The 17,386-nt window shown below is 41.3% G+C and overlaps 2 protein-coding genes and 1 long non-coding RNA gene across 3 annotated transcripts; 2 read left to right on the top strand and 1 right to left on the bottom strand.

Moving 5' to 3' along the window:
- Positions 1-5,119: 5,119 nt before the first annotated feature.
- rpz (rapunzel) lies at positions 5,120-10,437 on the top strand. The gene is made up of 3 exons (XM_068735166.1): positions 5,120-5,212; positions 7,789-7,871; positions 8,323-10,437. The coding sequence occupies exon 3, from the start codon at positions 8,374-8,376 to the stop codon at positions 9,055-9,057; it is 684 nt and encodes a 227-aa protein (XP_068591267.1). The 5' UTR covers positions 5,120-5,212; positions 7,789-7,871; positions 8,323-8,373; the 3' UTR covers positions 9,058-10,437.
- On the bottom strand, positions 5,180-12,727 carry LOC137890875 (uncharacterized). The gene is made up of 4 exons (XR_011105315.1): positions 12,594-12,727; positions 11,910-12,026; positions 6,430-6,488; positions 5,180-5,629 (listed from the first exon to the last, which is right to left on the bottom strand). It is a non-coding gene; the product is annotated as an uncharacterized lncRNA (long non-coding RNA).
- Positions 12,728-13,039: 312 nt separating this feature from the next.
- On the top strand, positions 13,040-15,914 carry LOC137890873 (protein rapunzel-like). Its single transcript, XM_068735165.1, has 3 exons — positions 13,040-13,124; positions 14,230-14,726; positions 14,892-15,914. The coding sequence occupies exons 2-3, from the start codon at positions 14,233-14,235 to the stop codon at positions 15,580-15,582; spliced, it is 1,185 nt and encodes a 394-aa protein (XP_068591266.1). The 5' UTR covers positions 13,040-13,124; positions 14,230-14,232; the 3' UTR covers positions 15,583-15,914.
- Positions 15,915-17,386: the final 1,472 nt, after the last annotated feature.

A 17,386-nucleotide genomic window follows, 5' to 3' on the forward strand; every position in this document is an offset into this window, starting at 1 on the left:
ACTTCTTTTCTTGCAGTAAAACTTTTACATTTTTTATGATGCACACACACTTACTGTTCATAAGCACATTAAGACACACACACACACACACACACACACACACACACACACACACTTATGCCCTCACAAGCATGCAAACACAGCAGTGAAATGTCAACTATGAAAACATGCATCACGACCACACACAACCTGTAATATTGACATTAAAACAGTATTTCACAGAGTCAGCTCTCTGTACAAGTGTAGTATACATAGTGTGTATATGTGTGTGTGTATATATATATATATATATATATATATATATATATATATATATATATATATATGAAGCAGATTTGGACCCGATCATGAAACGGCTCATTCGGCCCAGACCTGTTCCGGATTCCTTATTCAAAACTACCTACAGAAATATCTCAAATCAAGCTGACCAACATCTAGATTGCTCTATAAAAGCGTGAATACTCTCTGAATAATAATAAAACGTTGTAAAATGTAGTTTGTTTGGGAGGTGTGTTGATTATTAAATAAGCTGGTCAATGATTTTATTTCAGTCCTCAGTGCATAGTAAGTGATTTCAGGAGAAAGAGACCCCGATGTAATGTCAGCTATGGTTAATTAGCGTTAGATAACGTTAAGGACAGGTAGTACTGTTATATTTGTCGATTGAGCTCATTTCGGCAAATTGATGCCATTAAAATATACAGAACAAACTAACTATTAGCAGTACCTGTCCACAGTGTCATGAATGAAGTCATATCATTAAAACTACTAATGACAAGATTTGTTTTAATCCATAAAAATACAATGTTATTGTGTATACAATAGTGTAAGCTATTATGTTGAGTTACGTTAAGGGCTCTCTAGGAAGCAGTGTTTCAGTGTATATGTGTGGGGCTTTTATTGTGAAGGATAAGACGGAAGAAGGAAAAGAGGAAGGAGGTTCTGGTGAAGTGTGTGAAAAGAAAAGAAAGTTGCTGCCATCTTGGTGCAGACTACAGAGCTCCATGTTTATTTATTTATTACTATTATAAAGTATAGGCGCAACATAACTCTCGGCTACAATCGTGTGTTTATGAAGAAAAAAACACCCCACAGAGTCTTCTTTGGGTCCGAAATCATGTTCATCAGGCAGACTATATATAACATTACATTTTACATGTTTAAGTCATGTTCACCGCTAATTGTGTTATATTACATATAAAATGCTGATTACTGAGCTTGATAAAAAAAATAATTTAAAAAAAATCTTGGCAAAAATGCAAATAAGCATGTTTCCCAGATCTTCTCCTTTTAACAGTGCTAAATTCAAAATTGAGATCACATCTGTTGCCTCCACACAGCTCTCAACCGTGTTATCTGCTGTAACCTGCTGTATGAGAGCAGCACGCTAACCAGTGGGACAAGATCACATGCACTAAAAGACAAGCTCACATGCACTAAAAGACAAGCTCACATGCACTAAAAGACAAGCTCACATGCACTAAAAGGCAAGCTCACATGCACTAAAAGGCACACAGCCCAGCTATGTCAACAAAGCACATGATGCTCTGATAACATCTGTGGTGGAAAAAACTATTCAATAGTACAGAGTGAGTCCTATGATAGTGAAATTAAGAAACACACATTGAAGTATTTATTCTCTGCGCAGAGAAGGTCCAATTGTGCAATGCGGTCTGAAGGAAGAAGGCACCCAGAGTGTTGGTTGTGTACGACTTATAAAAGCCTTGAGCACATGGTGGGCTAGGAGGAGTTCATCATTAAGACATTTGGACAACAGTGACCACTCTTTGATTGACCATTGAAAGGTTCAATGGCTGCAACCCATTCAGCTCTTATCTAAGATGACAATATCATGATTAAGCCACACACACACACACACACACACACACACACACACACACACACACACTTTGAGTGGACCCTCACTGACCATGTCTGACATTGATTACAAAAAGGGCCAAAACACTGAGTGGTCAGACAATAAAAACAGATAGATAAGTCATAGTGGAAATTAGCCAACACACACACACACACACACACACACACACACACACACACCACACACACACAGCTACTTTATCCTCTGCTCAGGTAGATATTACTCGACTATATCTTTACATAATAGTTATATGATATATTGGCTCTGAATATAGAATAGAAAAGCTTTAAATGTCAGTTAGTGGCTATGTGTTGCACTGAGGGTTCATGAGATTTTGTCTGATCTGCTTGTGTGATTACAGATGCCGTCTGCCATGAAACAATCATGTCTCCCGTGCCGCAACGGATGATGATGATTCTGAAGCACTCAATGAGGTGGTTCTACCTGGCAGCAGACCGGGGAAGTTCAAGGAGGCGCACCACTGTCGACATGCTTACTGAAGAAGCCTGAACAACGTTTTAAAAGTTTACATCGGTTCAAAATGTAACAGGATTCCCTAAAGACGTTCAATGTCTTGTGTTCTTTTCATTTAATAAACAAAACTGTTTTTGATACTATGGTCACATTTATTATTTCCATTAAAACCTATTTAATATATGCTGTAATGACCTCTTGTTTAAGATTATTTTTTGCCTTTTATTAGATAGTCAGGACGGACAGACAGAAAAGGGGGAGAGTTTGGATTAGAAGCCAGGGAGCTGCTGAAAGGATGTTTAAAACCTAGGAAGGGAAGTCATTGAGTCATTTTTTTTTTTTGTATGAACTGTCATTTGTGTTACATCATAGTTAAATTCTGTAACTATCCCTGTGACGAACACTGCATTCATATCACTTTGGTTATGGTTTCTCAAAGTTATCATTTTCTTCCTTTAAACCTTCTTTACTACATTGCATGCCTCTATAGAACACCAACCCCATTAAGATTGAATACACATTTTGAAGCAATATAAAGCTATTGTACAGTAGTACTCAATCAATACAGCGCCCCTAGAGTCTGACATCTACAACTACAACCAAGGTAATGGTACAAATATGAGAACATCTCCATGTAAATTACAGATGAAGAATTACTTTCATTTTTACTTGAACGACTTACATATTTTATCTTTCTTGGAACATGTTAAATAACAAAAATAATGTAAAACATGATTCTGGTATTGTCTTTTGTATTGTAATCAAACAATCATGTCTAATCTTTGTCTCATATTTTTATTCTGGAAATGCTGCACATTAAAAAAAACAACCAACATTTCCATTTGTTTTATTTTTTTTATTTTAAAATGTTTACACATTGGGTGAAATCAGACAATATAACGTATGCTTACAGTATATTGTGAAATAAAGTGTTTTATACAAAGTCGTATCGCTTGATTTGTAATCACACGTCTGTGCCTCTCGTGCTGTTTATACTCACCGCCTCGAGACATCATTAACGCGGCTTTCAAACCGTCAGCAGAGAGCTCCTCCTGCCCCCCAGCTAAAAACAAAACAAAACAAGACAATCTTGCAACAGAAGTGGGTTGTCATCCTTCAGCCTAAATATTACGCATGTTGACCGCCGAGCGACGCACAGCTGATCTTGCACAAGAGAGGTTATTACAGTATTATATAGGACCTGTGAGTATTCATCGCGCTGTGACTTCAGTCTGAAATGTGATCTGTCTGACAGCTGCTGCGGCAAATGCACAATGAGGACAGGCGTGCGTCCGGCTCAAGCTCCGGCTGCGGTGCGGCATAAAGAGGCTACACATTACATGCGCCTGCTTTTACCGACAGTACGGTCTGAGCGTTGATGTGGACGGTCGTTTCTGAGCAGACAACGGAGGCTTTCTTGTTTCTAACGGACACTCGTGTTTTTATTTCTATTTTTTCTTCCACTACAAACCGCGGGGAGGACAGTGACTCTCTTGTGCTGCTGTCGCCTGAGGCTTGGTGTCTCAGAGAGGGGATGCGGGGTCTTTAACTTGCTGGAGGCTCAGGTCTGGACACGCAAGGAGGCAAACGCCCATCGTGTTTGTGACTATCTGCTGTGGTAATACACGACGTAAACATCACAGGCATTAGTTAGGCTTTGAAGGGAACAGGGTTGTTCTTTAACGCTCTGCTGGCAGCTGCCATCAGAATTTGCATAGAGGTTTGTTTTGGGGAAAACAGCTTCAACTGCCGGCGCAGTCGCTCCACATTTCAGAATCCAGTAGATTTGTCTGCATGGATGTTCGTATATAAAGCATATACATTTAAATTTTGTGCTACAGGCCTAAATTATTGCTCATTCAGGTCTGGATACAGGACCAGGCAAATGGCTACTTTGGCGCACTGAATTGGTGCGTTTACAGCTCAGGTTTTTGCCTGTTTGGTTGGTAAGAATAGACGATTTCAATGTCTGAGCTTCGCTACTAAGTATTAACACAACTATATCTAAGTAATTAATATATATTTAAATACGTTAAGTTACTTACATCAAGGTCCAAAGCACTATCTGTGCGATTTGGTGTATTTTTCAGAATCCGATTTGCTTATGAATACACTTTAAATTCGACAATTATTGAGTGTAGCCTTTAATTTTTGAGCGCAATTGGTAAAACTTAAACAGAATTATTATCATCATTACTTTTTAAGCCGGATAAACTTCCCTTTTTAGCCTCCAGGAGCCTTTAGAGAGCTCTCTGTGTCTTTGGGTGCACCTGTGCACTTTTGGAGAGGTCCATTTGGTTCCATAGCTCTCTCCTTTCCTGGATGGATTCTACGCTCGTGAAAGTATTTTCCTTCCCGTTTTTTTGGTCCAGTCCACATGATAAGGGTCTCTTTGACTCATAAATGCCACCAATGGGCTATTTGTAGCCTCCCAAAGATGCTCCATGGCTTGACAGACGCACAAAGGGTAGCAGAATGCGCCGGAGTACTTAGCTGCGCATGGACTGACAAATGCTCTTTACTATCAACTGTATGAGTACTAGATGGGCCAGAATAAGTTGAAACAATAGGGGTGGGACATGGTGTATTTGAGGAGTGGGTTTTACTTTTTAATGTTATTGGCACGTCATTTTAAAATGGCAATTTGGAGCTTATTGGTATTTGGAGCTAAAAAGGCAATTTCTGGATTTTGGAGGCTATATGGGCTCTTTATAATTAATTTAGTCCAATTTGTTCACCCCTACATATTCAACATACATGGAAGTGTCCTTTTTTGCAGGGATTGCTGGGAAGAAGAAGGAGGCTACCGAGGTTGAGACTTTGGAGAGGGAGGTATAGCCACCAACCACTCTCAAAAAGGTAAGAAATCCTCTCTTTTGCTGTGGCCAATGGTGCCCAATGTTGTCTGAGACGCAGATGGAGACTATATACTCCACATTTAGACAGAGAAAGTGAAGTTATCAGGTATATTTTTGGTGTCTCAGCAGTGTGATTGAGCAGGGAGGGCCAGGGCACTATGGTGCATTAACAAGGAAATATGGAGGCACGGCTAGGGGGAGCCATAGCTGGGCCGGGAGGCGGCTGTCTGGCCCTGAGCTCTTAGCAGAGGAAGGGGGTTGTTTTGCTTGTTGTGGTACTCATAATCAGAAGAACTCCGGAAGATACTTCATTGTTGTACGTTAGCTTTCATTAGTGAACGTATTGTTTGAGCCGCAGTAGCCTCAAGGCTGTTCACTTCCTTAGGAAAGTGTCCCAACTGCCACACAAGGCTGTGATCTGTAGAGAGAGAGCAAACCGCCAATGAACACAAAGAAAGTGGCAGGAAATCATTCAAATACGTCATGAAAACGTGAATTATGTGCCGGGGGGACACTTTTAATAGATAAACAACGTGTAAATGTGGGTTAGCCTAGCATTGCTGCTATCATAGAAAACATTCAAGATGGCCACTTCACTGAAGGGAATACAGGTGAGGGCAGCGTTACACTTCCTGATTAGACACAGAGCTGCTTCGTTGACAACCGACACAGAGTCAAACGTTTCTTCCCCAGCAGGGACTCAAAACTTCAGATGTTCTTTTAGTTTCTGTTTGTATAGAAGCACAACATTGCAGAAGCTGAGTCACCCATTCCCCAACTTTTAGGCCGAGACTTTCTCGCTGAGGTGTGGAGGTTCTGTGCTTTCTTTAAAAAGGCCATGCTGCTAGAGAGCAGTGATTGGTTAACCCACGAGGAGCTGTTTTTGGTGTTATCATCTCTTAATTAATATTTTTTATTAACATGTAAAACCAATATGATTACACATCAATCCTTAATGGTCTTCAGATTGATTATAACATGTATTAAGACAAGTATTTATAGGTGATGATTGAATTTAATTTGCACAAAGGGTTAATTGTCTGTTGCAGATTAAAATGCAGCTGCAGTAAGATGTACGATTCACCAAAAAAATCATCCAATTTGTTATTAAATATAGCTCGGATCATCTAGTATTAATAATGTATCTTCCATTGTTTGGTGGTGTTGTGCCAGAGAGGTAAGTAGTGTAAAATAAGCTGTAATTAACCCTTTCATTACCTTCCTCACCTCCTGTTTGATGCGTCGAGTCACGGAGCACTTCTGTGGTAGAACAGCCTCTGTGAAAACAGGGACACAATAATTAAAATATAACACACATGCATTTCATTTTAGCATTATTTTGCAGCTGCAAAGTACCGACTGTGAAGCAAAAAACTTTTTTTTATCAGTAGTTGTTATTTTTCATAATAGGAAAATACAAATAAAAAGGCATTTATGTCTTTCAGCACAAATGCAACGGTGATGTCATGCAGAAAGAAATGACGGCATTTAGCAAAAGTGACATTTCAGAAGCGTCTCGTGTGGATTTCATCTCATTTTACAGGATTTGTTTTGTGTGTAGGTTTCACTAGTATTTAAATAAAGTTAAACATTTGCTCATTTTTTGTTGTTTGAATTTATGCATTTAAGCACATCGTCTACACTCTGAAGCTAAAGGGTTAAATCCTGCTGCAGAGCGTCACTGCTTTCAGTCCACAGTGATGGTGCTGAAATCAGATGGTGGATATTATGGGTGTCTTTACAGGTTAAGTTACCGCCATCCTCTGGTGGACACGGGTATTTAAAAAAAATAATAAAAGGACGAAAACAAAACAGAAACGCAAACCGGTCTGTTTCTTACTGCGTGTCTCACGGCCTGTTTGAACGTGCACAGCCTTGTGGTCATCAGCTGTGTGGGTCCCCAGTGTCAGCACAACACATTTGTTGTGATTATCTTTGTGGTTATGTTGTAATCTCAAGGCTGGTATGTGTCTGTGGTACCATGGCACGCATTGCCGAGCCATAACTGACTGACTGAGGTGTAGAAGAAGATAACAGGGTGCTGTTCCTACTGCTGGGAACACGAGTCAAACTCCTATATTATGCTTGTATTTGAGGGAAGACTCCCCTGTTTAATCCTGCTTCAACAAACACAAGTATCAGGTGTGAACAGAGCTTTTACTGCGCCCTCTTGTAGTCTTGCAGCTCTTAATTCTGCCTCTAAAGTATCTTGAAACCATGTCGTGTGTTGAGCGGTAGCATCGCTTATGTAACAAACAAGTCTCACGGCTCAGTCAGCCGTGGCGTATTTGCCTTTCCACCGTCCCGCCCTTTAGCTGCTGCTTAGCATGCCTTCCCTTATTTAGCTGTGAGGAGCTATCGGCTCTGTCCATAGAAACGCACACGGAGCAGCCTGGTGCTGAAAGGCTCCAAGTGCTGAATGAAGCTCCGTCAGACAGAAGCAGAGAGGCTGTTAACTCCTTCACTGCTAAGAGCTGCAACCAGCAAGGGACAGGAGTCTGTTCACTTCCTGGTTCAAAGAGAGAATGAATGAATGATGCATTCTGTGTTTGAATCCCCGTGTGTCTCGTGTTTCAGGAACCATCCTGATCAGGACCAGAGTCCCTTTCTCACTGCAACAACTCCAGCACGAGGATCCTGAAGAACAGAAGAGATTTGATGTAAGAAGCCACGAGTCTTCTCCAACAGTTGAACAGCAGATTCATTTCACCGACTGTCGTCTGTCGTGTTCAGATTATCTGTGAAGCTGCCGTGAAAATGTGTCTGTCAGAAGACTGAGAGGAACTAATCAGTGATAAGCTTCTTTGGAGCGCAACTAAATACAAGTTGCTCTGTGTAAAGAGTGTCAGTCCAAATGTTATTGTTTCTGTTGGATCAGTTTTGCATGCAGGCTTCAAGCGGATTTAAAGCTGTGAAACTGTTGGTCAAGCTGAGCCTTGAGACGTTTTGTCCCTTTTTCATGGCTGTTTTCTGCACATTGATTCACAAGTGAATCTCATAACTGTTAATTACATTGTCTACCTGCCCTTTGACTTCTTTGATGAATCTTTTTGTCCATAAAAACGCAGTAGAATTTCACAGAGCCCAAATATGATTCCTTCTCTTTCACAGAAGTCAACATCTGCACACAGTGACCTCAACATCTGCACCAGCCTGAACAATATGATGGAAGAGGAGATCCTCGAGGACCACGCCAAGCTGAAGCAGGGCCTGGTCAAAGTCCTCCAGTGTGTGGCCACCATCTCCTCGGCAGCAGCTGTGGTCAACCCCATTTTTGGCGTGGCCGGCTCCCTGATCCGGGTGGTGCTGCACCACATCGACGACGAGGACATCCGCACCCTGAAGCGCGAGTTTGGCTCGGTGCACCGGGCGCTGGACGAGCTCTCTCAGATGAACCGCAACACGCTGGTGCAGATCAAGAAAGAAACGCTGGACGGGCAGTACTGCCGCGTGGAGGAGAACCTGAAGAACCAGTTCAGGAAGTTCATGGAGATGGTGGAGGCGCGGCCGGAGCACCGCGAGCGCAAGAAGGACGACTTCGAGGAGAGCTATTCCAATGACTTGGGAGACCAGAACCTGCACACGCTCTACGACGGCGTGGTGGGCAAGCCCAAGCTCTTCAGCAGACCAATCCTGGAGGTGTACCTGAAGCACTCGCAAGGCGACCGCCGCACCCTGGAGCGACTCTGCACGCGCCTCACCTACCTGTTCTGCATCGGCCTCATCGCCCTCATGGGATACGCCGCCGTCATCGGAGACGACGAGGAGAGTCTGAGCGAGGAGTGGGCCGAGAAGATGGAGCACGTGCAAGAGAAGATGCAGGAGGCTCTCTGCAGGTGCAAATGAAGAAGAAGAAGAAGAAGAAGAAGAAGAAGCCTGAAGAAGAGCGTTCTTTCTCCTCTGCTGCTTTTCCTTTCATAGTCAGGACTCGCATGTCCACATTCCCTCTGCAACTGCTCCCTCTTGGCCATTTCTCTCCGTGTAAACGTCTACAGCCACTGCTTGAATGTTCAGTGATAATAATAATGAGCAACATGTATCATTATTTTCCTTTTGAGGTAAAGAAAACTAAATTAATTAATCACAAGTCTACTCTGAATGCTACATTTTGAGAGGCAACTGGATTTTAAGGAGGAACGAGAAACAAGCCGACGCTGCCGTCATTCTAATATGTCTCCACTAGAGGGCCTCATATTCAGTCCGTGGAATTTGAAAAGGCTTTCATATATTTGGTCTCATGAACAACAGCACACACACAATCTGGTCTATTTGAACACTACATCACCATGGAAGGAAACACAAAGTCAAATATTAGAATGAATTAAGATATGCACTTCTATTCTCACTACCAATTGTTTGTTTATACACAACTGAGATGTTCTTCACTTTATTTTCTATTACATGTGCAGGAGGTGCACCGACTCTGGCTGTGATATATATAGATATAGATATATATAGATATAACTATCAATGGGCTTATTATGGGGTAAGGCAATTAAGAGCCTTGAAAACATTTAATATCCATTATTAGAGTTTTTTTCTTCTTTTGTTATTACAGGTAAGCCGGAGCATTGGGGTTAAAGTTGTGTCTCTTGTCGTCCGCTCACTCGTCTGACCAACAGTGCCTAAATGTGCCAATAGTTTTGTATTATTTTTGTATTGTCATTTTAAGGGTTTTTGTCTTCATCATTTAACTGTGATTGTTTAATGCATTGTGTTTTGAACGGTCTTTACACTACAGGTTTGAAATGTGTGGTTGAAATATTTTTTTGTAAATGTGTGTCTTCTTTGCTTGTTTTCAGCAAACTGGTGGTATGGGTAGTACGGGTGGGTTTAGATCGCTGCATCAGGACCGTTCAGTCAGCAGAGTTGTAAATTAGAACAGTCAACCAAACATGTGACCAGTAAACAATATCTGATTGTCATCACAGGCTTTCAAATCTATCAGTTTCTATATATTTTCTTCATATTTCACATATCTGTCTAGCCCGTTTTGCTCTCATCCCTTCAACTCGACTCTGTTCTAAACTGCTTCATGGTTCTGTGGCGTTGTGCCACATCTCTTATTGTTACAACGGGTTCGGTATACGCGACATAAACATGCTGTCACAATGCTGTCGATGTAGAGGAATATTATATGAACCTCTTGAAGGCTTTATGTGAAATGCCACATATGTGAATATGTTGCCCTTTTTTGTTAAATAAACGTTGAGTGAATAAAACTGAGTTGGAGTCGTCAATTATTTAAGAGTTTGACCGGCCGGCACAGAGACCTGACCTGACCTAACACCCCCCCCCCCCCCCATCACATCTGGAACATCCGCTGGGAGCCAGTCTTCAGTGTCGGACCTCTAAAGGGGAGCAAACCCCTGCAACCAAGCGCCAACATGTTGAGGATAGCATCCCTGAAGAGAACGGAGGCTTTTGTAGCACCAGATGCCCTTGGAATGAAATGTTAAACTATTGCATTTGGCCATATATTTAGCTATATGACATTTATAGTGAATCATTTTGAAAGCACTAAACAAATGCCAAAAATACATTGCATGTGTAGAAAATATATATATATATATATATATATATATATATATATATATATATATATATATATATATATATATATATATATATATATATATATATATTATTACTGCTGTGTTCAATATAAGCCAATTTCTCCCTAGAAAGTTTGGTGGAATGAAAGATTTAATATTTGCTTTCTAACTGACTTGTACACACAAACAAACACACACTCTACTGCCAAACAGGCGCTGATGTTGAATCACAATTATGCACCGAGGAGAAAAATAGAAATAGAAAAACAAGACAAAACTCAAATAGTTCAATGTAAGTGGAGAAAATATTTGTTTAGTTTTATGGCAGGTTTTGCTTTTTGATGCAATTTTTTGGTTTTAAAAATATTTTCATTCACTATCAATGTTTGTTGTTGGATTATTTGGATATTTTGTTAAAATCGAATTCAGCTTTTTTCCCCCAGTTTTCCAACTTCAAATGTATTTATTTTCTACTTGTTCCAACACTTATTTTTAATTGATACGATACTTACAGAGTAACATATTAAAAGAATACTTATTGTTTTGTATGACTGGATCATTCCAAATAATATCAATAGTTTAAGAGACTTTAATTGTTTTATTTTCCCCAAAATTGTGCCTATTTGGCATCTTTGTAAAATGAGAGCTTTTTATTGGTATCAAATGTGAATTTTAGAAAATGTCCATAGATGGTGCCTATAGAAGTGAGCTCAGGGGGGAATGTAAAAGGTGCAATTTACTGGTTTGAACGCAAGAGGGCGTAAGTACTTCACTTGCTTCATCGTTACACCTGTTATCGCTGAACTCCCTGAGGGCCAACAGGAATGAAACACCACAGCTTCCACACTGACGAGCTAAAAGAGCCTACACTTCCTTCTAAGAGCCCAAACAGATCTGCTACACGACCTGTCGAACGCAATCCAAATTATTAACAGGATCAAAAGAGAGGGACATGATTTACCTCAGGTGAAGTAAAATGGGCACACGGCCTGGGTTAATACCTCTGGTATGGCCCTCATGCATCGTTTTCCAGCTGAACAGGTTTGACTCACAGCTCAGAGTTAAGGGAACCGAAACCGGAAAATGTGCATTGCAGGCGTTTGAAATGCAGATCACTGAGAAACAAAGACTTGAGGTTCTCACCTACTCCGCAGACTGAACGATGAGTGTCTTTGAGCCACAGACGCACGTCGTCCATCATGTGATGGAGCTCATCTTTCTCTCCATGACAGGAGCTCGTTTCGGAGAATCCATTTCCACCTGAAGAAAATAAATGTACTACTTCAGAAATTCAGATAAAAGTGTTTAGCATGAAACGAAGATAACGTCTTCGTATATGACGTGAAGCTCTCCGTGGTTTGGAAGACAAAACGATTTGCGTAATGATATTTATTTTTGTGAGGGAGGTTCAGTTGGACGCGCAGGGCGCGTCGTGTGCGCGCAGATTTAGGGGATGTGAGGTTTAATTTCACTATAAAGTCCTCTGAGTGATAGAAAAAATAAACGTTATTCAGTGTTCATTTTGATTGTAGAAGCGTGCTTTAACCTGATCTATTTGTGACGAAGTGGAGCGAGGTGGCGCACACATAAATACACGCTGTGTGGTTGACTAATTCGCTCCCTGAACATTTATATCTTTATAATATTTAACACATTCTGATCTTATTACAAATCCAAACGTTTAGCGTGTATTTACTTCACACCACACCTTGGTGTACAGCACATCCAGTTATGGTTTAAGATGAGGTTGTGGGTACAATACAATAAAAAGATGATATCAATTAAACACTAACAAGACAAAACAAATTCGTTTCTCAATCGTCTTACCTGAAGTTTGGATCCTTTAACATTCAACAACAGCTGGACCGCATGATGGTGATGATGAGACATTTGCACCAAGAGCGCAAGAGACCTCTCAGATTTAAAAAAAATGCGTCGAAAATATGTTGAAAATGATAAACAGCAAAACAGAAAATTAAATTCAGCTCCGGTTAGTTGAGAAGAGACTGAATCGTCCTTTCATGGTTCCACGAAGACCGAGAAGAAAATGGAACCGACCACATATGTCACCTCTAGCAGTTTGTCTGTCTGTGCGTCTCTCTCCCGCTCTCTCTCTCTCTCTCTCTCTCTCCCCCTCTCTCCCCCTCTCTCCTCCTCTCTCTCTCTTCCTCTCCCTCTCTCCTTTGCAGATATTGAGTGCGCATTTCTTCTTCCTCTCTGGATCCTACTTTTGGACCCCTCCTCAGAGAGAACCGTGGGAAAATCCTCAAACTTGCAGGAAAAAAAAGAAAAAAAAACTTGTTTGGCAGCTGTTGGAACTCATCACGCGAGAAGGACCATCCGATTTATTTCATTCAGGTACAGAAACAGCATTGTTATTATAGGAATGTGATGAATGTCCTTATCTCCCATCAGAGGGGGTAAATATGCTGCAAGGTGTGTCCGATGCTCAGGGGAATTGTGCGTAAAAAGCCTCTCGTTGCGCATTTCTTTTGGGTGCGCATGACAGTTAAACATGGTGCAGCTTGTTCACATGACAAACCCTTTTTTTAGTTAAAGGATATTTCTGTCATATACACTATGTATTTATTTGATGAATTGATTTTCAGTTGTTTGCTTATTTGCCACATCTAAATATAGAAATAGCATTTTTAGATGAACCAAATTAAAGTCGATGTTAATTTGTCGACGCATCATCTGAGGTCCATCGCACATCTGAACAGAGAAGAGCTCATTTATCTTGTTGTAAGCGAGGGGATGATATTTTGAAACCTGGTTTGGCCTCGGTCTGTTCTGTTCTGTTCTGCTCTGAAATGAGTCATAGGCAGACCCAAGGGCATGTCTCATCCAAGTAATCTCGGCCCCCATTTTGTTTATATGACATCATTACCTTGTTCACCATGTCAAGGTAAGGTTTTTATATCCTGCATTGAAGTCTGATGTCTATATTAACCTTCATAGTTATCTCCTGAAATGACAAAAACAGAGATTTTGTAATTTGTCTTCTGGGGCTGCAACTAATTATTTTCATTGTGGATTATTTGTTTAATTGTTTCTTCAATCAAAATGTAAAAAATAGTGAAAATGCTTCAAATGTCTTATTTTGTCTGACCAACACTCATAAATTGAAATATATTTAGTTTGTCATCACAAAAGACAAAGAAAAGCAGCAAATCATCCCAGCAGAGTGTGTTTGATTTGTTTTTCAAGCAAAAATGCCAAACAAGTAAGACGATTTGTTTCAGTTCTGGAATATTTCATATTAGTGGTTGACAAGCCTTAAAAAGTTGAAAACCACTGTATTAGATAACGGCCAGTCCTTCCTCATTATTGATGAAAACGTCTATTTTTCATCAATAATTTAACAGTATAAAGACTTGGACCCATTTTGTCACATGCTTCATATCATTCTCCCCGATGTTTATTCGTATCCGACGCCACTTTCTGTCCCTCTGTGTCTCAGAACATGACCACTTCATTGGAGAGGGCCGTGGCCCAGAAGAAGGAGGCCATCGAGGCAGTGATGGACATGTTTGAGAAGGGGGCCGAGGTGTTGGCCAGCGCTGTGGGCGAGCTCTTCCCCCTCTGTGAGGCCGCCGCACCGGTTCTCCGCCTGGCCTTAGACAATGTCCACAGCAAAGAGGTCTTCTACGTCAAAGAGCAGTTCCTGACGGTGAGGAACAAGCTCGACGTGCTCTCCACCCAACTGGAGGACATCGACTGCGAGATCAAGAAGGGGAGACTGGATTCCCAGTACTTCTCGGTGGAGGAGAACATTAGGAACCAGTTTCGGAAGTACATGGACATCTTGGAGGCAAAACAGCAGTTCAAAGAGGTGAAGACCAGACTTTTTGTGGAGCACTTTGCCAAAACTGGAGGCGAGAAGAACCTGTTTGTGCTGCACGATGCTCTGATGGGGACAAACAGCTTTGGGGAGTCGGTTTTAAAGTTGGTTGAAAGGTAAATTGTTATATTTCATCATATTGATGTTTCTGGATTCATTGCAGCGGTCATGTCGGTTCTACTCCTTTGCTTGCTTCTGACACAATCATCACTGCAGGTTTCTCTGGATTGGAACACAAGATTAACTTCAATATAAATGTAAATGGTTCCTGTGTTTTGCAGGTACGTAGCGAGGAACCGTCGTCTCCTGGAAGATTTCTGTGTCCGGATGAAGGAGCTCCTCTGTTTGGGTCTGATTGCTCTTTTGGGCCACTGTGCCTTAACCCAAGGCCAAGAGGAAGAGGACAACAAAATCCAAGAGTGGAGCAGCAAAATTGAAGAAGTAGAGTCCAGGATGAAGACAACCATCGAGTCCTGTATCGCCGCCTTCCCAGAGCAAGCAAAACTAGACGCTCAGCGCCTCCTGCAAGAAAAGGAGGACGAGAACCTGCAAGACACGACTCAGCAGCTGCTTGAATTCTTGATGAAGAAGTATGATTGGGTCAGCTGGTCAGTGCGGCTGATCAACCATTCAGGGAGTACCTACCGGAACTGGCGAGCAGGGGAGCACTTTCACCACGTGGCGGGACAGAACTGGTTCGAGGTGCTTCAGGTGAACAACATCAACCTGGTGGTGTCGTACAGCACCAAACCCCAGGCGGTGCCTCGTGACTGCATCCGGCAGGCGATGGAGGGCCAGGGGAAGAAGGGAAACGCCCCGGCGGTGGTGGAGGTGTTGGAGAAGCAGCTGTGCGGGTTTGTCGTTCACGCCGTCAGTCGCCACAAGGAGTCTGCGGCTGCGTGGAGCTTTCCTGAAGACTGCCACTACTGGGAGAGACACAAGAATGTGGCAGTGTGTGTGCACTCAGAGTAACGCTGACACCTGGTTAAAGTTTTACGCTTTTACAGCAGAGGGGTGTATTTAAATTGAGATACTGTAGATTTTTGTTGTTTGTCCAAGAGTGAGCTGATAATATCGGCATGTAAGTTTACCATTAGAATAATGAATCTCAGAAACTAAGGATGCGCTGATCCGTCTGACGGGTGTCAGCGCCGGTACTGACCTGAAAAGAACCGGGTATCGACCACATGTCACCAATCCAAATTAAAACCATTTTCACATTTCAATGTGCAAAATATTTTATATTCATCAATATTTGACAGCTATTATTCACTTCAGTCACTCAAATGACACTCACAGCAGCCCCCCCCCCCCCCCCCCTTTTTTTTTTAGCTACTCCTTCACCTTTGAGGTGTAAGTCATAGATTTTTCATAGATAGTTAAAAAGCAATGTATAGCCAATGGTGGAAGAAGTATCCTGATCCTTTACTTTAGTAAAACTACCAGTGCAACAATTTATTTTAATGAAACCATGAAGTCTCTTTGGTTGAACTGCGATCGGCTGACACACATCTCAAACGAGACAAAGGGACCAAACTAGACACTGCTTTCCTGCAGCGGGTCATAAGCCAAAAAGGTGGGTAACCACGGGTTTAATCTTGAACAATTCATTGTATTTTACAGGCATATCATATGTTTCTTAATTTAAAATCTTTATCTGAAGAGTAACTATAACTGTCAGATCAATGTAGTGGAGTGAAAAGTACAATATTTTCCTTTGAAATGTTGTAGAGTAGAAGTATTAAATGGCTTCAAATGGAAATACTGAAGTAAAGTACAAGTAGTACATTACAGTACTTGATAAATTCTACGATATGACTCCCATCAGATCCATGTGAGGTATAAAGATTTTAAATGGGGGGGGGGGGCAGCATTGGTTCTGGATCGGTACTCTGTATCGGCCGTTACATCGAGACTACATATTGATATCAGGAGAGAAAAAGTCAGATCGGTGCATCCTTATCACAAACAAGTATTTCAGAAAATGTGTTAAAATCAGAAATGCACTTTTATCAGCTTCCTGGGTTGTGTCAACTTTCTCTAAAGTGAAGATATTTGAATTATGACGCAAATTTATTTTATGTCGTAGCTTTTTAAATATCAACTGCTTGCATATTATGAACCGTGGCGCTGTGCATCTGTTTGTAATTTATGAGTAACTAACCAGGCCCTTTTACACTAACACTGTACTGTCTATAATAATGTGAAGTGTCTATGCTTTTACCGCAGCTGCATACAGTAATAATCCAGTCTCCCATGAGAAATGGCTTCTGCACCTACAGCTCTAAAGAGATGGTTTTGCTGAGGCTGCATCTACTGAGCCGTGCTCCCATTTTGTCTCCGCTCAGCAGGCTGGCCTACATAACTCTGACAGAGGGACAGAGGTTACTTTTTCAGACGTGAAAAGACAAAAGGCTTGGAGTTTGGCACCGGAGAGGCAACAATGTGCCTTGTGTTCTAAACACATTTAAACCCCTCGAACCAAAACCACCAAACCTCGCTGCTCACCAGTGCTGTGCCTATATGTATGGAATGGATGAGAAGGGATTTCATCTGCAAGATTCTTCACCTGTGCATTTTATTTTTTTGCCGTTTTGTTTTGCACTTCCCAGCCTTATGTGAAGATTTTTTCTAAACGATTATATATGATTTTTCTTTGATTTTCATGATATTCTTCTCATACTAAACACTCATTTTTTTATGCTTATTTAAAAACAAACCACCGTGATTTTTTTTTGCCAGATGTGTAAAATAACTTCACTCCCTGCACAGCCAT

This window comes from Cebidichthys violaceus, unplaced genomic scaffold (genome assembly GCF_023349555.1).
Source record: "Cebidichthys violaceus isolate CVI_PGR_0920_01 unplaced genomic scaffold, fCebVio1.0.p SCAF_7, whole genome shotgun sequence".
Taxonomy (NCBI): domain Eukaryota; kingdom Metazoa; phylum Chordata; class Actinopteri; order Perciformes; family Stichaeidae; genus Cebidichthys; species Cebidichthys violaceus.